At 42.6% G+C, this 25,223-nt stretch overlaps 1 protein-coding gene across 3 annotated transcripts in view; it reads right to left on the reverse strand.

Moving 5' to 3' along the window:
• Positions 1 to 18,251: 18,251 nt before the first annotated feature.
• ERICH1 (glutamate rich 1) overlaps positions 18,252 to 25,223 on the reverse strand; it is an 83,520-nt gene continuing 76,548 nt past the window's right edge. For 2 of the 3 annotated variants that reach the window (XM_075145178.1, XM_075145179.1), the window contains one exon: positions 18,252 to 25,049. In XM_075145178.1, the coding sequence (XP_075001279.1) occupies positions 24,976 to 25,049 (74 nt within the window). In that variant the 3' untranslated portion in view covers positions 18,252 to 24,975. The remainder of the gene's footprint in view (positions 25,050 to 25,223) is intronic. The other variant, XR_012672898.1, reaches the window with a different exon arrangement.

Here is a 25,223-nt window from a genome sequence, read left to right on the forward strand (position 1 = left end):
CCGAGAAGCACAGTATGCAAACTTTTTTTCCTCACCTGATGCTCTTTTCCCTGGAGCCCTTTACAGGCTTGAGGTCCTAGGGGTATATAAAGCCCAGCTCAGTTGCATAAGCTGTCACACGGGATCTGTCTGCACCGCTTAGGTGTTGGCAGAGCCCCAACTGTCCCGCCGGGGGCCAGGTGTGTCTTGCTATATTGGAAAACTCTCTGGGAATGCCTGAAGCTCATTAAGAGAGCAACGCGACAGCTGACCTCCTTAAGAACAAAAGGGCCTAAGCCTGCTTTATAGATAGCACTGGACATAAAAGGAGGTCATTATAGCATTTTGTATCGTAGAGTGACAATGCAAATAGGATTGGATGGCTTTTATGTAACTTAGAGCGTGTATTTATACCCATAGGACGACCTGACCGGGTAGGAAGCTTAATGCAGCCATGACCCGAGTTGAAAGGATGTGCTAATATAATAGGGTTATTTGGAGGCACATTTAAAAATAAATTCTTTCTTTTCTGATAGCGTTCTCTTTTACTCAGCATTATGCATGTTCTTGCCCCTTTTTCTACTGCTAAAGCTTTATCACTAAACAATACTTAATATAATACTTGTTATTACTGTTACTACTATTTTCTGTTAGCAGTGATTTCTTTTCACTGTAGTGAACTTGGATTCAGTTCTGCTCCTGGGGTCATATAGTTCACAATGTGAGAAATGGTGGTAAAATCTAATCTACAAAATTAATTTATCTTTCTCTTAGGAATGTCCATGGATAGACTGTGCTGAGAAAGCTCCTTTTTCCCATTATCAATACATGCAACCTTGAATAAGGATAGCAAGGCAGAATTGGGCTCCAGTTGCAGTCATACTTCTAAACATGCAGGGTAAAAATCTTCAGGTGGTGTAAGTCAGTATAGCACCAGTGAGCCCACATCGGTTTTCATCACAAGTGCTCCATAGAACAGCGCTGATTTACACCCTTTTAGTCTCTGCTACAGCAGCCTAAAGCTCTCTGAGAAATATTCCTGCTCTAAAAGAGCAGAAACATGAAATGTTTCTACCCGGAGAAATACTCTACATTGGTATTCCACAACGATACCACTTATCAAGAATTCTTATAACTCATTTACTTTTCAGCAGATGCTTAATTAATGTTATATAAAGGAACGATGCTGTTTTCTGCTGAGGCTCTGGCTTACATAGCACGCAGTAATCTGCACGGGGCAGATCTCATTTTCCTCTCGCCACACCACGTTTATAGCACGTGAACCCCGGCGGCACCCGTCCACCCCGTGGAGCTATGTCTCATTCACAAAAAAGGGAACTTGAGTTGAACTCGTCCTATAGCGTCAATCTAAATACTAAAAGCAAGAGACTGGGAACCTGCCAATCTGTTGGGTTTTTTTATTAAATATGCAACTTGCACAGTGACCCCACGCTAAACCTTAAGTGCTGTACATCTTAGCTACAGGAAATATTGTATTAATGGGAAACAATCAACATAAAATTGGGAGCTGACTGAAGTTAATTGACAGCGTATCAATAAATACAAGTCACCATACCTGCCCAAACGCATTTGGGATGAAAACCTGTACTATAAAAAGGTAGAGGCTTTTTTCTTGTTCTTGTTTCTCACCATATGCCCCATGCTAACTTTCCTGCACAAACAGGAGAGCGCCTGGGCTTGCTGCCCAGAGCAGGACAAGGCTAACGCTGCAGAGCCTGTATTCTTCTGGAAATACACAGAACGCTCAGTTGTTCCTTTAAATTTTCAGCCTTGCCTGCATTCAAAGAAAAACCTACTTACTGCAGTATCAGAGTTTCAGGCACTGCAAAAAATGCATTACTAACAATTTCTGTCATTTTGTGTGTAATTCTTTCCATTCGGAGAATGGCAATGAGATTCCTGTGGCACAATATTCAGAAAGGGAGAGCTTTCCAACCAAGTTTCTTTGTGCAGAAAATAAAAGGGAAGGGAAAGAGTATACCTTGAATGCTACAGCTGTCTTTACAAATTATTTCTTGGCCATGCTCAACACAGCTGAATTGTAGAATGTTTTCTGTAATTGCAGGTGTTACCAAAATCTGTATTACTTTCCTGAGGACTCTGAAAGAATAACCCTCCCAGGCTGTTCCAGGAGAATTTTGAACAAACAAGGGGCTGCCTCTGTTCCTTTCGAAGTTCAAGCCTCTGAGAATTGAGTCCTGACTGCCACGATGCAGAGATGAACGTGCCCCTCCTGGGCAGGGGACGGGCTAACGGAGCAGGAGGGGCACAAGCAGCAAAGGGCTCTCTTGGCAAATACACGGGGATCCCACGTGCAGTGCAGGCTACGCGCCTCATTCATCTGCTGATGCCTTCACTGTTTGATGGAGACACTGTTTTCTAACAGGCGTCAAGCAGATAAGAATGCAAATGATATGCTGACATCCTCCCCGTCCCAAAATTAAAGGCGAGGGACACTTTGAACCCAGCTGTCAATATTCACCACCTTGTGCTCTATTTTCATTAGGAGGAGAAATCAATAATGAAATTAGACATTTCTTTGCTATAATTCTGTGCCTTTGGGACCAGCAAGGGCTGTTTCCCCAAATGCAGCAGGAATCAACCAACAGGAACAACTTCTTTTCACAGGGTGAGAAGCCCCTCTGTCGTGGTTTAACCCCAGCCAGCAACTAAACCCCATGCAGCTGCTTGCTCAGCCCCTGCCTCCGGTAGGATGGGGGAGAGAATCGGGAGGGCACAGGTAGGAAAACTCGCGGGTTGAGATAAAACCAGTTTAATAATTGAAATAAAACAAAGTACAACAGTAATAATAACAATGATAGCAATAGAATATACAAATCAGGAGATGCACAATGCAACTGCTCACCACCCGCCGACTGACACCCTCTGTGTCCTGAACCGCAAGAGCCCCTCTTTCCCAGACCACGCCTCCTAATTATATACTGAGCATGGCATCACATGGTATGGAATATCCCACTGGCCAGCTGGGTCAGCCGCCCTGGCTATGCTCCCTCCTCCCCCAGCTTCCCATGCACCTGGCAGCACATGGGAAGCCAAAAAGTCCCCAGTGCAAGCGCCACTCGGCAACAACCAGAACATCAATGGGCCGTCAATGCTCCTCTCATACCAAACCCAAAACACAGCATCCCCCAGCTATGGGGAAGAAAGTTAACTCTGTCCCAGCCGGAACCAGGACACCCTCCTTGGCTGGCACTCCCTGAAAAGCAATTTGTGCTGCCCACGAGCGCATCTCTGCCTCTCTGGAGCATGGTGCAGGGACACTCATGTTAGCATTGCCCACCACAGCTCGGTGGCAAGCAGCAGGGCAAGCATGGCAGCATGGGGGTCAGGCCCATGCTCTTTCGGTAGGTTTTGTGGACCACACCGTGCCTGTGCTGTTGACCACTTCAATACAGATGCCTCAAATACGTAGGCTGAAACTACACTGTAATCATAGAATCATAGAATAGTTTAGGTTGGAAATGACTCTTAAGATCAAGTCCAACCATAAACCTAACACTGCCAAGTCCATCACTAAACCATATCTCTAAGCGCCTCATCTACACATCTTCTAAATACTTCCAGGGATGGTGACTCAACCACTTCCCTGGGCAGCCTGTTCCAAGGCTTGACAATCCTTTCAGTGAAGAAATTTTTCCTAATATCCAATCTAAACCTCCCCTGGCACAACCTGAGGCCATTTCCTCTCGTCCTAATGCTTGTTGCTTGGCAGAAGAGACCAACACCCACCTCACTACAACCTCCTTTCAGGTAGTTGTAGAGAGCGATAAGGGCTCCCCTCAGCCTCCTCCTCTCCAGACTAAACAGTCCCAGATCCCTCGGCTGCTCCTCATAAGACTTGTGCTCCAGACCCTTCACCAGCTTCGTTGCCCTTCTCTGGACACGCTCCAGCACCTCCATGTCCTTCTTGTAGTGAGGGGCCCAAAACTGAACACAGGATTCGAGGTGCGGCCTCACCAGTGCTGAGTACTGGGGCACGATCACCTCCCTGCTCCTGCTGGCCACACTATTTCTGATACAGGCCAGGATGCCATTGGCCTTCTTGGCCACCTGGGCACACTGCTGGCTCATGTTCAGCCGGCTGTCAACCAGCACCCCCAGGTCCTTTTCCTCTGGGCAGCTTTCCAGCCACTCTTCCCCAAGCCTGTAGCATTGCCTGGGGTTGTTGTGGCCGAAGTGCAGGACCCGGCACTTGGCCTTGTTGAACCTCATACAGTTGGCCTCGGCCCATCGATCCAGCCTGTCCAGGTCCCTCTGCAGAGCCTTCCTGCCCTCCAGCAGATCAACACTCCCGCCCAGCTTGGTGTCGTCTGCAAACTTACAACTTATCATTCACAGACTTGTTGCTTTCTCTATGTGCCCCAGACTTTGCTTCTCTTTCACAGACAGCTGCTTCTCCCATCATCCTGAAATCCCTTTCAGATCCTTAAATATGTTATCTCCTAAAATCGGGCTCAACTTCCCAGTTTTCCTTGCTACCTGTACTCCATACAGTGATTCCTATCTTCCAGCTCACTTTCCCAGCTACTTTCCAGTATATTTACTTTTATCCTGACGAAAGGGCAGCTACATCAACATTTCCCTCTACGCCAGTACTTCAGCTTTAGCAGCAGAAATGTCTCTTCAGAAAAGGGACCCCTACTGCGCTCTTCTGCCGGTCAGTTCTTGCCATCGTGGACCCTTGCAGCTGCCAGGATAGCGATGGTCTGTGGCAGCTGAGAGACTCTGGACGCTAGCGGGCCCTGACTCTCACCCCTACGGCAGTCCATTGCACACATTTAGACATGCTATTTTGCCTCTGCTTTCCTATTTCTCAAACAACCCTATTTCTAAAAATTTTTGTAGCCATCCTGAAGCAGAGGGAGTGAGGCGAGCTGGTAGGGTGTCTGAGTTAAACCACAGGCAACGGCAGCTGGGGAGAGCGGTTTCTCTCACACCTGCGTGGAAGCCCAAACTAGGGAGCTGCAGCCAAAACGTGGCTGTTACCCAAAGGATGTCCAGGCAGGTTCACACGCACAAGGATCCATCAGCGGGGCCTGCGGCTGACGGCACGCAGGGAGCCTAACGCGGAGCGTTGCTTTTGGTGAGAAATGGAAACCAAAGAGGAAGGGGGAGCAGAGGGGAGAGAGACAGAAAATAGAAAAGGGGAAAAGGGAAAACTCCTCAGTGGCCAGCGGGAAGAGAAACGATGGGGGTCCCCAGGTGAGCAGCCTCCCCAGGACTCCCCTCCAGTGCAGCAGGGTTGCCCCAGAAAGTCCCTTGCAGAAAGTACACAAGTCTCAGTGGGACCTGTTCAAGCTGCTGTCAGTGGTTCCTGCTTGCGATGCTGTTATCGCAACTGGTGCGTGCTGGCCGGTGCTGGTGTGTGCTGACCAGCTGCTACACTCCGTGCACATGTATTATTTGGGCCCCAAGCAATGGCGGGAGAAGCGGGGGAAAGGCAGGTGATTCTCCCACTGATGGCAGTCACTTCCAATGAGAACCCGCCACAGCCACATTACCGGCTGTGTGGGGGCAAGGCCACGAGAATGACAGCGCGAGAGCAAGAACATGAGACCAAGGAGGGGAAAATCCTGCCCCACGGGCGGCTGGGGTGCGGGGCACCCCCACTGCCAGGGGAAGGCAGGCTGCATGCCCGCAGACAGGAGGCTCTCGGCACCTCAGGCAAGGGGGTGGCAAGCGCGCATGCTTGCGGGCAGCAGTTACTTGTGACTCACTTTATGCTCAAGTGGTTGGAGCTGATGTCTCCCAACAGTTGTTGCCCCTACCTGAGAGATGAAGATTGCAGGTGGAACACTGCAGGGGATTGCCTATGTGTGGTCGCATTTCTGAACACTAAACTGGTTTAAAGCAAGACTCTCCCCTGGCTTTGAGGGTCATTAAGCTTGATTTACTCTAGGCCTTCCACACTGACACAGGGGCAGCATTTTAAAAGAGGATTTCCCATAAAGCACACACAATTTTCATTCTATACCTGGACAACTACAGCAAAATGTATTATTTTGAAGTCATAATTTTGAAAATAATTCAGGTATTTAACTAAAGAAGTACTTTCCAAAATTCATCATCCTTAAAGAGGCCAGGGTAGAGGAATATGGGCAGGATTCTGAACCTACCCATGGCTTCCACTGCGGCTCTTTGTGCAGGATAGGAGTAAACACAAAGTGCTGTCACTGTAGGCAAATAAATGAAACAAACCATACAAAGAAAACAAACGAGCAAATCTTCCTCCACACACAACCGTATGACTAATCCTGGGCTTTTTGACTTCAGCAGTTGTTAGATCTGAGAGTACGCCCTCACAAATCATTCTGTGCATTACTTAAAAATTAAAGCTAAGCTAAAAGGAATTTTGCCTAAACCAAAGGTGACTAAAACACCAGCTCTGTAGGGGTAACAGGACTGGGCGCTGTCAGCTCATAGAAGAAAGAGATGGTCCTGCCCCACAGAGCCTACAATCCGTGGGGAGGCAGATGGATGCCAACAGATGGAGGAGCACAGGGAAACAAAGAGAATATATTGCTTGGCATGCGAGGCAATGTTCTCAGCTCACTCACAGTCAGATTGTTTCCAAATTTTTGTAGGCGTTGCAGCAAAGCACAGTGTTAAGGAGGGATGTGAAGGTGGTTAATGAATTTTAAGATGATAAGGCAGGGAAGGAACAGGAACAATGTTAGTCATATTGCTGCATTACACAGTAATATCTTCGCAGAGCACAAAATTAGGGAGATGTATTGAAATATGTTGATAACAGAAGTAGGAAATACTGTCAATAAAAGAAGACTGGAATACTGTGTAGATGAGCTGAGACATAGACAGACAATTGCAGATAGTTCAGTCCTCAAAGTCATCTAAGGTTACGGATAGAGAGCAGCAAGAGATTGTGTTGCTGAGGCTTATGGAGTTACCATTGAAGTAGCTTAAACTACTCATTTATTTCCTGCTGAGAATTGACTCGTTCACTTCCCACAGCTCCACTGCCAAGCGGTTACTCCTGTATTTGCAGCCTGCCTAGCTATAGTGCTTTGATGCCACTGAGGGACGAAATAATAGAAACAAACAAAAATTTAACAGCAAAAGACTTAATAGCAGAAAATCAAGTTAATTTCTGCTACAGAGAAAGGAGAACTACTGTTATGAAAGAAAATTTTACATTAGAAATTGCTGCAGTTTGTATCTTTAGAAACTATAGGGAAAAAAATAATCCTGGAATGTTTTTCTAAAGTATTTCCAAAGCGAAGGCAGGTAAGCGCTCCTGTCACTGGCAGCAGCATAGGCGTAGCACAGAGGCACTAGCACAGCTCATCTGGAACCCATTTCTGGTCAAGCAGGACTGGATCCCTCTCTCCTAACTCCAGACATGGCTAGAGCAGATGCCTGCCCCAGAACTAGTTGCTCTAATCTCCCATTGTAATTTACCTATTTTAGATGTTAAGATCAGGGAAAGAAGTGATGCTTGATAGTAGTGAGTTACTATAGCTAGCGCAGACACAGACATCGATAGTGTAAATACAGCCAGTCGTGTAAACTGCACCCCACTGATTAGAGCAGATTTCAAAGTGAAGCTGGTATGAAGAACAGCTACTAAGATGACCAAAAGAAAGGAAAAGTATGTATTACAGCAAGAAGCTATAAAAAATGTTTAACCTCACAAAAGGAGGATCGTTAAACTCTTCCTCTCCTCTTAGATACTGATGAGCAGTGATTATGTCCTTGAACATTGATTTTTGCCTCATTCCCCAACTACTGGATGTGGTCAATAGCTTAGCTTCATCTCCCCTTGCTCAGGGGAGGTCTTCATAGAGGGAAAGCAACACTGGTAAAATTGAGTGGCCCACTACACACAGAAAAGCCAACACATGAGAAAGACTGCATTTAAGGCTCTGCATAAACAGGTACTATCTGACCTGATGTGCCAGTACAGCATCTTTGAGGGGACCATCTCCGATGTCCCAGTAGACAGTCATTGTCCTACAGAACATTGCCAGTCCTGACTGCTACTGATCCATGAACGATCAGTTGGGTGAATAAACTGTCAGTTTTTCTGTAGCTAAGGTGTGTACTAGTACAGATGTATTTACTCCTTTTACAACTGAAAACCAAAAAGACCCCACCAAAATGAAAAAAAAAAACCAACCCCAAACCAAGAATATAAACAATGGGCATTAATAGAGGCTTGGGGTCAGGTCTTAAGACCTTAACGGAAGCTAGCACCTTTCAAAAAGGTGCTGCTACACTCACGCCAACCACGGACAGCTCTGATGTTTGGGTCCACCTTCATGATTTGTACAACTTTGCAGAATCTGTAGGTTGGAGTGCAACAGAAAACTGGTCTAGCAGATATGGGCAGGGAGAAGCTTGCCCGCCTCTGCTGTGCAAGTGACACTGCACCACAAGCACCTCCCTGTTGTGTCTTCTGTTAATACTCACTCCTGGAAGTGGGTTGAGTGTTTAAAACGCATAGCAGAATAATAGCTGTCTTTTTTCAGCAACAGTTTTATGCCTTGCTGCTTCTGAGGCGGTTTCAGAAACCAACCAGCACAACACACTACCAGAGAAGCTGGAACACTATAGGCCTTCCTCATTGGCCTGAGAATCATCTGGGTGCATATTGGTGGAAAGATTTATCTATAGCCATTATTCTGGGAAGGTTCACATCTGGCAGGCAGTGGACAGACTTCCAGTAGAGGTCCAGAGTCCCAGTTAACCCCAGAAACAGTTGGTAATCAAGCTCCCTTTTTCTCACAAGTGTAATGCACTGTCTTGCAATGATCCCAGTATTCAGAGCACGTACCAACCACTTCAGCAAGGTAGCGCACTGGAAGGACATGCAATGCAATCCTGACAGCTTGTGAAGAAGGTGGGTATCATCATTTAACATAACGTCATTTTTCAGCTACCAAGGATGTGCTGATGTGACTAGGGAAGCCTACGGCACACCTATGGATATATCTGGATACATAAGACTCACAAGACACATCGTTACTCAAGAGCACATCCACTCCTGGATTGTATGTGCCAATTAGTTGCTATTAATCCAAGTATATTAATTGTTGCTCTAAAGGAGTGACATACAATGGCTGCTATTTTGCTAAGAAACAAGGCATTAGGCTCTTTCCTGTGAACAGCCTGCAATTTCCTTTCCATTTAGAAGAGATGGAGCAAAGACGGGCGAGCTTCTTAATGAGCAAGGCATGTCCTCTCACTCTGCTCTGCTCCCCAAAGTCCACTATAATGGGTATCTATACCAAGACACCCACCAGCTATTGGCTCCTCTGCCAGGCTGAGCATGTGTTCCTGGCTAGCCAGCCCTCAGTGGGTGTTTTTCACTGTGAGAGTTGATATGAGAAATTGTATTACAATCTGTGACGAGAACTCTTCACGTTGTGTCCTTTGCTGCTTCCGTGCCAGATGAGACAAAAAGCTGGATTGTCAGACTCCATGTCCTCATGGGCATTCCTCATTCCATCTGCAGAGGGTCCCAGATCATGAGAGGCTCCATTCCAGCACCCCAGATATCTTCTGCAGCGTGATACACAGTGTATAGCTATACTGACCTGCGCAGGGTTTTAACCTGTCCAATGCATGTATACACGCAGCCCAGAGCCTTTTGAATTTGAACCACTTGTTTGTAAAAAGCTGGGCAGATCATTCCCAGCAGTTCTGTATTGCTGCTGGGAAATTTTCTCATCAGTAAAACTGTGCACATGAGCAGGTGCATATGCAACTACTGAGCCGGGTTCTTCCTCCTCCTCTACATCCCACATTGCAACCCTGTTACACACATGCCAAATCTTCACAGTGAATCACACAGATGAGAGAAGCAGCCTTCAGACATGTAATTCCAGAAATGCAGGTATTTGGGTAGGGCAGCTGAGGATAGAAGGCCACGAGATCTCCTGCGACGCCTGCAAATGACTGGGAGGCTTGCAAAGACCTGCCATATTTTATGTATGAGAAACACCCTAACATACAGTATACTGTGCTTTTCTGTAGCTAGGGACATTTTTCATTTGTTTCAGAGCACAGCCACAGTGTGAAAAAATAGCCGCAGTAGGGATGTTTGGGATACCAGGACTCTGGAATGGAAAAGGATTCATTCTAAGAAGATAATATAGATACTGTTCAAAGCATGACCACAATTTTAGTTCTAATTCTAAGGCACTGATTTACAACAGAAGTACACAACTTCAGTCAATCATTTCACTGGTTCTCTGTTCCTTTCAAACAAAATTTTCAGATAGTCAAAATGTGTGGGTTACTATATTCCATATGGCTTTATAAATTGTGAGTCATGAATCCTACAAAGATAGTTTAGTGGTTTTTTCCTTTTTTTAAAACCCAAACTTTAAGGTCTACATTTCAAAGCACCCGATCCACCTTCTAAATGAACCTGCAGAATCTTCTTTTTGGAAGGGCTGGTACTTGTTCTACAGGTGATCACAGTTAAAATAAATCTGGAGCTATTATCAAAATGTAGAATTTTATTGACATTTGCCATTCCTGCATAAGCAAATGTATCTGAACATCGAGAGGTTCTGAAGTCTTCCTTAGTGGTCTGCTAAGAAAGCTACTTACATTTAGCGGTAATGGATATCTTCATCTATATCTATCTATAACATCCAAAAATGTTTTCTAATTTAGAAACTGTAAATGCTTTGATCCATCCTTGCAGATGTAAAGGCCTGAATATATATCACTGTATGCTGCGTGTTTCCAGTGCAACAGGCTAATGAATTAGTCCACCCAAACCACAAAAGGTCTATAAATTCTCTTGCAAGACTTTAAACTGCCATATAAGAAGATTTAAATTACTGGAGCCTTGCAAGTATGGTAGAAAATGCTTCAAAGCTTTAAATTAAATTACATAGCTTTAGTGGGAACCTTGCTAGTTGAATTTCTGTTGTCGTACACTTTCTGACATGTCCCCTTCTTCTGTTTCCTTGTAATTACATTCACAATGCTTATTACACATGGTTCCCATCCCTTACTATCTGTATTCCTATTTAAATGTTCTAATCCCTTAAAGAAACATCTATTATTTCTGGCATGGCATTGTGCCAGCACAGTTGTGGCTATTTAACATGACTGGTAATCTATTTTTAGGCATAATCCTGCGTAAAGGTACATGTCTTATGTTTTGAACTCTCTTGCTGAACACTGGAAGATTGTTTCATCAACTTAAGAAGAGGGTAAAACAATCTATGCAGGAAATAAAGCATGAAAAATACATTAATCAAAAGAGCAGCGTTTCTATAAGGTTTATTTTTTCATTAGGTATTCTTTATTCTGATTAAATGTTGTGGCTGTCTGACTGTGAGGCCAAGCAGAAATGATTAAAACAGAATTCAAATTACCTAGGAGTGGAAAACAAAACAAGAGGGGAACAGTAGTGAGCATTTGCACTTAAGCACGATGCACTGGACTTAGCATGGAGTTCTCTCTTCAGAGATCGTATTTCCCATGGCATAACACTAACAGCTCACTAGGACCAGATGGTATTCACCTAAGAGCTCTAAACCAACCGAAGGATGAAATAACACAACTGCGAGACATGGTGTGTAACCTCTCACTGGGAATTGTCTCGGTGTCGGGGAACGGGAAGGTGGTGAAATGGCTAATTTTTACAAAGGATTCCAGGGGTGATCTGAGGAACTACAGACCAGTGAACCTGGTCTATAGGAACCAGTAGGAACGATTGCAAGGAACAGAATGAGCAAACGCATGGAAAAATATATTGGGAAGCACTCCATTAAGCTTCTGCAAAGGGAAGACATACTTCACAAGCCTATTGGCATTTTTTTTTGAGGAATCGACAAATAAGCAGGCAAGGTACACTAAACTGCATTTTTAAAATTCATTGGAAAAAAAAAAGCTCTTAAAAAGGAAGTCTCATGGGCTAAGAAGATCCTCATTTGAATGAATAAGCAATTAAAAGATACAAAAGAAAAAGTAGGAATGCAGAGTTTTCCCACTGGAAGGAAATCACCAACGCAATCCTATGGGACTTTGTGCCAGGATCTGTGCTGCTCAGCAAAGTCCTAAATGACCTGGAAAAGGTGATGAATAATGGGGGAACAGAGACTGCTGACTCCACTACAGTTATCACAGGGACTAAAATTGAAAGCTGACTGTGCAAAGCTGCAGAAGAGCACCACGATCATGAACAACTTGTGATAAAACAGCACATGAAATTCTGTGTACGGTATTGCAAAATGGTGCACATAGTTACTTAAACTGATAAGGACTGTTCAGGAATGAAATAACAGTTCTATGAAGATGTCAGGTCAGTACCCAGTAAGGGGTCAAAAAAGCAACCGAGTTATTTGGAAAGGACTAGAGAACAAATCAAAGCACACTTCAAAAATGCATGGTGAACCTGCATTTTTAATAACATGGGCAGTTTTGGTCCTCCCATCTCTGAAAGGATGAAGCAGACTCAGAAAAGGTACAGGGAAGGACAAAAAGAGTATAAAGAAAAGTAGGAAAAGTTTCTATATGAAGAATGAGCAAACAGGACTCTTCAAGTTGGATGTGTCCTTTTACTCTTCTCTCCTCCTTCCTTACCTCCTCTATATGTCTTCCTCTCCCTCTTGTCACTGTGTTCTTACCAACACAGACCTGCAGACAAACGGAGGGTTTGAAATACAAGCTGTTGGGGATTTTCTTTCCTCACTCAGAGTTAGAGGGCGGGCTTCCTCCGATCTTCCCACACTCCTTCTCCAAGGCAGGAAATGCCTGAGGATTCGCTGCCCCCCTGCCCCAATACACAAAGGAAAAAAAACCTCCTTTGAGTTTTTTACTTCCTTCCTGCATCATAGCCTTGCCAACAAGATTTTTACTGATTATCAGACATTGACTTCTCCAGTTCAGAGGCAGAGAGACTGCTTTCAGTGCACAGCTTCTCTGTGAATTAGGAACTGCTGTGACAGATTGTCCCATCATGAAGTTACTTTCGGAGCCGATTGTAAACTCCTCCCTTTTCACAGCTGACAGAAATCTCAGCCAACTGCTTTTCCCCGATGGCGAGGTGGTACTTACTACTAGTTAAGCATGGTTCAGTCTTACCTCTCACTTATGGGAAGTTTGTGTCAACTTTATTTGGAAACTAGAACACAGGTACTACAATAGCCAGGGGGTGCAAATGCCCTGGCTGCTTCATCTTAAAATTTAGCTCTGACCAGCTTTTGACTCTGACGGAAAACTCACTCCAACTTGAGAGACGCGTTCATGGATTCCCACTCATTTGAGCCAAAGACAGATATTCAGTTACTGAGAAACGCACTGCTTCAATCCTTGGCTCATACCACTTCAAAGACCGGTGCACAGTTCAGTTCAGGAGGGACAGGACTGACGGGCCGTGGGCTGGAAGCTGCCCTTTGTATAGGCTCTGCAAAGCCTTTCCATGAGGTGCGTACCAATTCATTCCTATGAACTTCTACACAAAAGCCTTCCCCTGCCAGAGACGATTTGGTTTTTACACTGGTCTATAGGAAGTGTCCAGTTATACAGATTATGCAGAATCCTCCTTTGCTTGGTTCCCTGCAGTCTGAAGCACTCATCTTTGTTAACTTAGTGTCACGTATTTTTGTGAGCATTAAAAACTCTGTGCAAGGCTGAGTGTAGCATTGTGGAAAAAAGATTGCCAATCACTATAAAAATGCAAAGCACAACCAAGGGAGGGTGCTTTAATTTCAGATAGACAGCTGTAAAATTGCTTAGCAAAGATAGTTGGAAATTTGTTTGCATTTCTTCCCAATTGCAATGCAGAAGTGAATGGCTGCGTACTGATAAAGCCATCTGTCTTGTGGGTGCCTGGAGGAAGCCTCTGCACCAAAGCAATATTGCCAGTTTTACAGTTAATATCCTGGTGCACAATACTCTTGAGCTGCGAGTTGGACCACAGTCATTTCCGCCGCCTTAGGATATACCATAGAACAGCATGCTCGGTTGTAATGACTCTTGCTCACAAGCACAGGCTGCCAGATTGGGAAAGGGAATGAATACCCCTGCAGGGCATAATGACAATGTGAGCACACTATTCCATGCACTGAGATAATATTCAGGTCCATGGACTCAGATTTGAATCCAGAGAAGAGAAGGAACAGCAACTGTGGGTAGAATGCTTTTATTGGGTAGGTTTTTCAGATGCCTTGCTTATCCTGGATATTCACAAAGAGTAACAACAACAATTTAGAGGTTCAGGAAAAAAAAAAAAGGGTGACAAAGACTAGCCTAGTTTGGATTTCTAACAGATAGTTTCATGGATTTTGTAGTATTACAGGGTTCTTCTCAGACTTCTTTGGTTGGCTTCAAACAAAATACCATGCAGGAGACTGCTGTACAAAGCATCTATGATTTCTGGATATCAGCAATTCCTATGATTGGGATCAGCTTTGGACAACTGGAGCTGCATCAAGGTTGATCGAGAGGACCCTTAGATATTATTCAAAAGACTAATTATCCGCTGAGAGGATTGCTCAATGCAATCTCATCTTTGTGACTTTTACCTCCCAAGTTTCCCACCACTCTCATTTGAAATTGCAAGTCTCAGGTTATCCATGAGAATGTTGTTGAGCACAGAGCAGAACGGGTCTGCGAAACACCATCGCAACCTACGTGGGAAAAGCTACACTCATGTAGCCCCATCTCTCCTTCCCTCCTGGTAAGTCACTGTTGCCAGCTGCTTCCCAGGATTTGCCCATATTCAGATTCTCATCCTATGGTACCTGCAAGGTAGTTTGAGACTGCTTTTCACTCTGTGAAACAGGGCAAGGCCTTGCAAATTATGGAGAAAGTGGATGGGCATGGGACTTCTAGAAACACAACAGTCAGCTAAGCCTTTGTGTCTCAGGTACCCTGACAAGGACACCTGAAATGTTTTTGGCTTGATATTGAAGTCTGATGTTTTTTGCTTATGCATAAGGGAATCAGACTGAAAGAAAGGATGCCACCAGAGCCTTTTGACAGAAACGCTGCTTTTTTCCCTAGGGCTTCCAGTGCAGGCGAGAGTTAAGGAACCTTTTGGAATCCTGCAAGGCAGTTCTCTGGTAGCACAGAGCCAGAACCTGGGAGCTGGAGGCTCTGTGCTATTTGTATGCGAGGGGTTTATACAGCCACAGGTCAGATTCTGGCTAGGGCAATTAGACTTTCCTCAAATGAATGTGGTGAGGCTGCACCTCGAATACTGTGTTCAGTTTTGGGCCCCTCACTACAAGAAGGACATTGAGGTGCTGGAGCGTGTCCAGAGGAGGGCAACGAAGCTGGTGAAGGGCCTGGAGCACAAGTCTTATGAGGAGCGGCTGAGGGAACTGGGGTTGTTTAGTCTGGAGGAGGCTGAGGGGAGACCTCATCACTCTCTACAACTACCTGAAAGGAGGTTGTAGTGAGGCGGGTGTTGGTCTCTTCTGCCAAGTAACTAGCGATAGGACGAGAGGAAATGGCCTCAAGTTGCGCCAACAGAGGTTTAGACTGGACATTAGGAGAAATTTCTTTACTGAAAGAGTGGTCAGGCCTTGGAACAGGCTGCCCAGGGAAGTGGTTGAGTCTCCATCCCTGGCGGTATTTAAAAGACGTGTAGATGAGGCCCTTGGGGACATGGTGTAGTGGGCATGGTGGTGTTGGGTTGACGGTTGGACTCGATGATCTTAGAGGTCTTTTCCAACCTTAATGATTCTATGATTCTAAATAAAGCAGCAGAACTGCATTCACCAGCTTTATTCACATTGAGAAAACAAATCAATGTATTGCTCTGAATATCTCTTATCTTGGCTCTTTTTCTTTTGCAATTTCTGGTACAAAACACTTCAGTTTTCTCTTCTGCCTTTGAACTGTGGGCTCCTGCAGCTGCTGCAGGAGTGGTACTTCCAGTTGCAAGTTGTTTTAAAATCCTTTCCCTTTCACGTTTAGCTCCTGTACTAACTGGCCGTACTGTGACTTTGCTCATTACTGCGCTGCCAGGCTGTTATTACCCCTTTGTTTTTCCATTGTGTAGCTTTGGGGCCAGCCTGTGAGACAGCCTTGACTAAAGGGAACCATGAGAGTGATAAACCACTGCAATGAAGTAGGAATCCCACCGGTGGTTGTGTCTCATACAAGGATCCTCCTGAGAATCTGCTCCTGCTTCTCTCTGGACTGTGACAGCTCTGGGCGGAGAGTAACAGGGACTTCTCTCTGCCATTTCTAGCTCCAACAGAAAATGTTAACTGACTGCATTTTGATTCATGATACCAACTGCAACTTGGCACTCCATGAGCGGCAGAAGTTGGGAGACTAAACTGAATTTCGATTAATATCTCTGATGAATCCTTACACTGGTCTCCAACAATAGCTTAGGGTTTAGATAGTTAATGCTGATACTGACAGTTAACATGCCTGTGCTGTGGCCCGGAAATCTGCTCAGAGAACTGCTTCTGTAAAAAACTGAAAATTTGCACATCCCACTATAAAACTGTGAATGCAACTTCCTAAGCAAACTTCTAAGTCTCAAACCTGTTTTTTTCATCAGTAGTTAAAGAACTTATTGCAAGGATCTTTCTTCAATTACCAGCTGGAAGAAATGCAACAGAACAGATAATGCACACACTAGACATCTTCATAACTAAAGTTATGGATCACATCTCGCAGGAAAAGAAAGAAATACGAATTTTCCTTTGATGTTTTAAAACAAGGAATCTTTCACAACAATAATTCTTAACTAATGCAAATCATTCCCCGCAGAGCAACAAATTGAAAACACATAAGACAAATTTGAGAGCCTATTTACTTTGAATACTTTTCAATTATTCTGCTTCCCCTTAGACATACTCTGAAGCACAATTCTATGGTTTTTTGTACAGTGTCTTTAGTTTGGACTCTTATCCTTACCTAAAAAAATTAAAGCTTGTTCTTGTAGAAAGCTGAAGAAATACTTGCTGACAGCAGCAGAAAACCATTGCACCTTGTGCTATTTAAGACTCCTGTGAAGTTACCTAGTGCCACATGACCTTCTGATCAAAACAAAAAAAGCATATAAGACAATAAAGTACATGTTAAATACGTTAGAAATCTGCTAAATGATCTCAGTTTTCTGTTTTCAAAAAGAAAGTATAAATAGGGAATCGTGACTGAATGATGTTATTCCTCTTTGGATCCCATAAAGGTTAGTAGTGGCACTCAACACCGTTCAGCATTTTTATTAATGATCTGTAAGTAAACATAGAATCATTGCTGGTGAAATTTGCAGATGACACTAAGATTAGCAGGTAGTCGATATTAATGAAAGCAGTACAGGCACACAAAACAATCCATCAATTACTGTTCTAGGTATAGTCAAAGAAAATTAACGTTAATATGGCCAAACAGAAAGTCAGACATTTAAGAACAAGAAGTATGGAACCAGGGACTAAATTCTGGAAAGCAATACATTTCGAGTACTTGTCTACTACGACAAATAATTCAACATGGACTCCCTATACAATCCTATGGTAAAAAGTGGACCCACAAACAATGGAATAGTGAGTACGAAAGTTGGCACTGCTAAGATTTTAAATTAAGTTCTATGTGCAGTTCCAGCACACTTGTTCTCTAAATGGTGGAAAAAAAAATGAGAGAGAATGTACAAGAGAGCCTTGCGCTGTAGAAAATGCCTTAAAATAATTTAAAGAGATAATGTTTAGGGTAGCAAAAAGGAGGTTGCATTATAGCTTGATTACAGTGTTCAAAAACTTTCACAGACAGAAAACAGTGGCTAGAGAGGGACTACTTAATCTAGTGAAGAAAAGCATACCAACAACTAATGGCTGGAAGTTAAATCTAGACAAACTCAAATTTAAAATAAGGCACATGTTTCTAACCGTTAAGAGTGACTGAGTACTGGAATAAATGACCAGAGAAGGAGCTAGGTCTTCATTTCTTGATGTCTTTAAATCCAGCTTGCCTGTCTCTGCAGAAGACTTGCTTTAGCAAAAACCACAAATTGTGTCTTTTTCAGACTCAAGCTACTGGTCTTCACCGTAAAGAAAAAGGAAAATTTATGACCAGGGATCTAGATGGGGTCAGAGAAGATAATCTCATGTCCTTTTTAGTCTTACCCTCTATGAATCTGTCAATTTACTGAGTGAGTACAGAGAAAAAACTTTGACTGACTTTTGCTATCTGGATAACAATGTGATCCATAGCAGATTGTAAATCATCCAGTAATAAATACATGTCAGAAACTATCGAGATGAATATATTCCTGCAATGCCTTCTAATTTAGAAATTTAGAGTTATTTAATATTTTACACATTAATTTTACACTGGGTAATTGAATTAATGTGAAAGGGTTAAGCAGACAGGCTAATGAAACACTGTGCCATGTACTTAGCTTAATGTGGTTGGAAAAATCAATGCACTTTGTTCTGTCAGTTAGCAATCACAGATTTAATTGAATAACATGTCAAGTATTTTAAACTGTTCACCAATGTAAATAGAATCCAGCACTATAGTAATGGTAATAAGCTAAGATGCTTTCCCTGAATTCCAATCAGATTTGAACATGACCTTCATTTTAAGCTCCAACGTGCCAGACAGAGATCAAACAGCAATCATTATGTTTACAGAGTTTGGTGATTACTCCTGTGATTCTGAAAAAAATATATTTGCTATTGATTCACTCTCTAGAACACAGGTAATGGGTAATCAGTTTGATATTCCTAGCAATTGTTACTCCTTCTCCGTGCGTTTGTATTCACTTCCACTTCATTATTGTTACGGGGAGGAGGAATAAATCACACAGCAATCTTTTACTGAGCCTATCTGAGAAATGGTGGAGGCCACTTTGTGCATGATCACATGAAGGGAAGAAGAGGAAGAGCAGGAGAAGCACCTCCTCGGCTTGTGTTGGGTGAGTTCCAAGCACAGCTGTACAACAGCTCCTTACTCTTCTCCTTCTCCCTTTTACCACTCCCAGGCAATGGCTTCCCAACAGAAGATATGAAAGCAGCAAGGAGGCGGGGGTCACCACCCTTGCCCAAGTTGAAGGAGCTTGCCACTGCCAGACCAGCACCAGGAGTAGGCGATGTTTTGGTCATGCAACATGTACATTCCCATCCCTTTCTCAGATGCAGTAAATGAATTTTTTTTTACAAGATCCAGATGCCTGCAATGCAGATGTTTCCATTTGACCTACCTGTTTATGCTCCCATAACAGTCAACATAAAGACATAAGTTTTCCTACCATTGTTCTTATCCATATAGACGTCTAGAATCAGTTATACTGGGCTGTACAAGTATCTATTTCATCCCAGTGATTATAAAGTTCTTTAGGATAGGCAGCTCAGATGGAAACATCTACACTGCAGACATCTGAAGTTAGGAGAAATGAATCCCACCCTGCATGCCTCCAAGCTCTCCTTAGCAAGCTGCAGATGAACACTGCCTCCAAAGTGCCTACTGGGGAGAAACAGGTCCCTGTTTTACTAGACTGATCATGTGTGCAATGTAAAATTATTATGCCATTTTTAACTATCAGCAGCCTTGCTTACATGTTCTAGCATATTCTTGATTGTAGTTAAGTCTATTACATTCTCCCAGCATATTGGCACCTCAGATGTAATAGAAATTCGCTGTGCAGCAGGTCAAACCCTGCATCGAATTGGTACTGGTTTAAGAAAGAAGAAAACAGATGAGAAAATAGGCAGACTGATGTGGGGGTACACAGATAGAATAAGGCAACATTAGTCAGCACAGTTGGCAGTTGTCTTAGCACACTACTGACCTAACTATTGCCAAGCTTTTGGGCAGCACCATAGCAAAGGAGAGTTTTAAAGAAGGAAACGAAGATGATAGAAAGACTGCTGTGTAGAGAGCTGTGGAAGGCATTGTGGGAAAAAGTACAAATATGTTAATCTGAAAATGTAGCAAATGGGTGATGGAAGCTAGTACCAGAGGCTGAGAGGACGGAGGAATCATCTGTGCACTGACTGAGGGACTGAGAGGACTGGCAAAGATCTGAAAGTGAAGAAAAGCAGCCTCTAGTTGATGCCACCTATAGCAGCCTACAGTTGATGCAAAAGAAAAGAAGGTATTGAACCACAGATTCATTCCTCCTCTATTTTTGTGTAGTCCTCTTCAATCTTAAATAACACTTTTTTTTTTGCATTATGTATCCTAAAACAGGATGTAGCATTGCAGTAATAATGTAAAAGAGAACTACAGCTTGCTTATACATTTTACAAATGTATGCAGTTCATTAAAATGACTACAGACTATTAATTCTACCAAGTTAAGCACTCAACTTGAAGAACGTCCTTATTAAAGCCATATATTTGACCTTGAGTGACTGTGGTGCATATACACTGTTTTCAAATAATCAAATAATATATAGTTTTTTCCTAGATCTGTAGATGTAGTAAACATATAGCATTTGTAAATTTCTGCTTTTTCTTTATACTCATGTGGTGCTTTTCCCCCATGGCTTAGCTCAGCATATATCTGGCAGTTCAAAAATACACATTTCTTCATCTAAGAAAAACATATATTAAAAATTGCGAAATACTCAGACATTATAATTACCCTATTCAACAAAATTTACTTAGACGCAATGCAGAGGATAAAGTAGTTAACAGTGAAGCTAAATTAGCTGCACAAACATGTGCAATGCAGCCCTCCTTAGGTGCAATCTAAGGCTGAAGCAATTAATCACAAAATCTACATAGCTATAACCTGAGGTTGGCCTAAATATCAAATACAATGCATTTTTCCAATCTTACAGTTTGCTTTTTTTTTTCACTACCACTCCGTGTTATTATACCTAATGTGTAGCATACTGTACAAGCATAACACACATCACTTTCCACTCGACTTCTGTGGACTGGTTTTATGATATACCAGATATTACTGGATGAAATATGTCTTCTTCAGTCAAAGACAGCTTAACAATTTTCTGCTTTCATGCTGCCACTCACCACTTTTTTCCTTCCTTGTCTTTTTTTTTTTTTAAGTGTTTTTTTTCCCCAAATGTCATTTCAGAGATTCAGCCCACTGAGTAGAACCCCCCTGCACTGGTGCAGGAGAGAAAAACCAGCTGTCATAGAAAACACATTAAAGAATTTATAACTCTTGATTGTAAAGTACTATGTAAAATATTGCACCACTTATGAAGCAGTAAAAGTCTGTAACATTAGAGACCGATTCCCACATTACATATCCGCAAAAGAGAAGAATTAAGGTCTTGCAGGCAATTTTGAGAATAAAACAGGTACCTATATATAGAGATAATAGCTTTGAACTCATAGCCTTGCATACAAGCATAGTGACCAGCTATTCATTACTACAGATGCCCAAAACAACTTCAGCCTCTGTGGTCTTCCTTGTACATGGAGCCTAGCGAAGGGACCACCATCTACTCAGAGCCCGATTTCTCTCCCACTGTGCTGCTATTCCTTCCTTACTGTGTAACGTTTAATTATGCAATCTAGAAAGGTAACCCTTGAAGCCACATGCGGGCTACTTTCCAGTTGATCCTTAAATTCTTCCTACTGTTGGAGTCCATGTAGGTTTTAAAAACAAAATTTTAAAGTTCTATCTTCCCAGAAGTTTGAAATATGCTGATAATAGTGTGTGTACAGTTCAGCCTGAAGTTCTCTGATGCAAAGTCCACTAAAAAAACTCTTCAATGTCTCAGAAATTCCACATGATACTGCACATTCATTAGACTAAATGATGCGGAAGAAACAAAAATTCAAGGCCATCTCCGTTGCTATTTATGAATTAAGCATGAAAATCCAAAGCGATAAATGTTTCATTGCTATGTTGAAGGAACCATGTATAGTGAAATGTAAAACAGACTGTGTTCACTGATGCATATTAATGTAAATTTTTCAGTTTTCATATCCCAGCCGTGTTGGTTATACTGCTGCTCAAATAAACCATAAAAGGTGTAGGGACATTCAGCACCATTTCTTTCAGAGAAGAAGGACAGAAAGTGACCAGGTATTAAAATTCTGGTGTATGAAATCTTTTTGACTGCAAATAGGATGTAAAACATGGAACCAAACAATCCTTCCCCCCTGCCATTTTTAGTACATTGCCTAATTGCTATTATTATAGGATGAGTAATGTCCATTTCTTTTGCTTTTAAACTAGATCTTTCTGCTGTGTTCTTTTGTATATTGCTCTTAAGTGTCCTTACGCACGTTGCAGCTCAGCACACTGTTGTTTGGCACGTTTGTTTCAGAAACAAATACACTCTTATGTGATTGCATTTATCTACAATGACAATCTACAATTTATCTGCCTGAATTCGGTCCACTTTTCTAAACTCTCCAACATCTCAGATTTTACTTTATCCTCTACTCTTTATAATCCCTGTTAGTGTAATAGTGGCAGGTTTGATAAGTGTAAGATTCAGCTCCTATCGCAGGTCATTTACAAAGACATCAGATATCACTGACTAACTAGCTACGTTCTGAAACTGTTCCCAGCCTTGCTTTCTTAGGACCAGCTGATTTCTGCACAGAATATAAGGCTCTTACAGTGGTTAACGTGAAAGGAAAAAAGAGAGACTTAAACCAATCTTTTCCGCATTATTACCCGATTCAAGCAAAGTACGTTTTTGACCTGAGAAGTTTTACTCACATTCTGGGATTAGACTACTGATAGTACAAAATATTTCTTTTTGGCAAAGATACCCAAATCTGCTCCTCTGTATGCAGCTATCTAAAATTCAGCATAGTTTTAAAAATCACTTCAATATTATGAGAAATGGCCAAGCACTGAAACAGAAATATTAAAGAAGAGAAATTAAAGCAATAAACAAAGCTGTGAGATGAGCTCGTGAGAGCTTGTGAGATGAGTACGTGAGCGTGTGACAGCGTGTGTCAGGCTGGACCAGCTGGTGAGTAGGAGAACTGCAGAGCAGGTAAGAGGGCCCAGGATCCAGGCAGGGATATGAGAGAAGCTGGGGGCCTGTGCTGGTATTCGAGGGATCTGTAAATGGGGCTATGCTTGTGAATCTAGGAGGTGGAGGCATGCGTGTTTTCGCTCGTGAACTTCAATTCCAATCAGTCAGAGAAGATGACTGTACTTGTGTTTTATGTGAGTCCTGGCAGGGTTACTCATGGGTGTTGTTACAGGCAGTGCCCTGTCTGTGGCAGCCTTGAGTGTCGTGTCTGTGCACGTGTCCCTGAGGTATCTGCTAAGCCCCACTACCGGCTGAACCTGGAAACATGAAAGCTGCAGTCACCTCCACCGGCGTGGGACGGAGAGACAACCAGGTCTCCAGGTGCAGCAGCCTGGTACCCAGAGGAGAAGGAGGAAGAACCCCCAGGACCTGGCATCCACCCAAGACAGCAGCCTTATAACGTCCCTCAGCACAGTCACTCGAGTATGAGGAAATGCAAGCACTACAGTTGTTTGTACGGTTCTAATTTGACCTGGTTTGTACTTGTGTTTCAAAATACTGTCTTTAATTACAGGATCTCATTTATTTTTTCATATTCAGTGCATAGGACAGATGATACTTACCTAATGAGTTGCTGCATATCCTTTTTGTGTGGTTCCCAGGCCTCATTTACTGCACAACATTCAAACCTTAATCTGAGGATGAAGTGATTAATTTCCTGTGGGGTCTGTCAATAGAGTATCTAGGTGCTTCACATTCAGGTGGTATTTTCTTCATTCTCCAGATGTGGGACTGAGGCACATAGCATCTCAGTGAAAAGTCACAGCTACAGTTCAGTGCCTGTGTGGTAGCAAGTCAGGAGCATTGAAAGAGGGAACACACTATTAGCTTCCCCTCTGCAAAGTCTGGTTTAAATATCTTTCCTAGCAGATACAGACCTAACTCAAGTTCTCCAGAGCTGCACACAGCTGCCTTAGCCATAAGACCATTTTTTCAGCACCTGCAATCCTTTGGCATGATAAGGAATCCCTTTTAACTTCTTCACTTAACGAGAAAGAGGTATGATTGTATTTTTATTACACATTTTTGAGCGTCACTAAAAACAATGCCTTGCAATAGGATATATCAGGCAATATAATGAAAAACCAAAGCAAAAAACCCACGCAATGTTTATATAGTCTCATCAGTAATATATCTCCAAGCACATGTTGGAGGAGATAAATATGTTGCCGCCATCCTACTGATGAGGAAGCTAACACTCTAAGATATGAGAAATGGTTTGCTCTGTATCACCTATCAGGTGAATGACTCAGCTGAGAGAAGAGCCTCTCACTTATGAAGCATTTTTTTCTTCAGGATTCCAAAACATTTTACAACCATAGATATTATTTACCATATCACCTACACATGGATAAATTCAGTTGCAGAAAGACTACACAGTAATCAGTGAGGAGAACCCACTCCCACAATTCTGCAGTCAGTGAAGCCATCAGTCTGTAACAGGCTGGGCTGTGGAATAGTTCTGAAAACGCCATCCAAGTTTCTCCATAACTCCAAACAGTACCTACATGACCCACATGTAGAAATTTATCTACTTCCATAGTTTAGCAGTTTATTCAGCAAAAATACATTCCTCAGATGTATTGTTGCTTAGATTTAAATATAAAAATATATTTCTGTTTTTCAGGTAAACAGATATATCAGATAAACAAGAAAAGTAAAGAAATAAAACTTCAGAAAGGAATGATCAATTTATAAACAACAAAAAAAAAACCATACTTCTTAAACAAAATACTTGATACAGACTTTATCATTCCGGTTAAGTCCCTTATCCTAAAGTGAAATGTACATACTAATCCAGCTGAAGACTCAGGCCACACAGCATATGCATATTCTTGACCAATGAAACACAAAAATCACATGTAGTTACACCCTGTTTATTGTCTTCTGGAGTTTGTAACACAGAAAAAGAATTCCTTTACCTGAAGGTGTAGAATGTGTATTGACACTGCTCTTCCTGAAAAATTGCTACTTAGTTAAGAGTTTGTATATTAAATTTTAACCCTGCGCATATGGACACAGGCAAGGCTTTATTTCCTGTTCTTCACAGGAAGGATATCTGTAATCCAGTAGTGAAACAGAGACGTGACTATCTTGATATGATCTGAAACAAAGAAAACACATTCCTCCTGAAATAACTCTACGACATTTCTGAACATTAAAGAAAAGGACTTGTGCAAACATCAGTTTCCACTCAACATTAGCATTTCAGTAAAACCAATGCAGATATTGGAGCTTGAAGATTAATACATATGAATTTCTAGATAAACAGGTGCAT

This window comes from Calonectris borealis, chromosome 3 (assembly GCF_964195595.1).
Source record: "Calonectris borealis chromosome 3, bCalBor7.hap1.2, whole genome shotgun sequence".
Taxonomy (NCBI): Eukaryota; Metazoa; Chordata; class Aves; order Procellariiformes; family Procellariidae; genus Calonectris; species Calonectris borealis.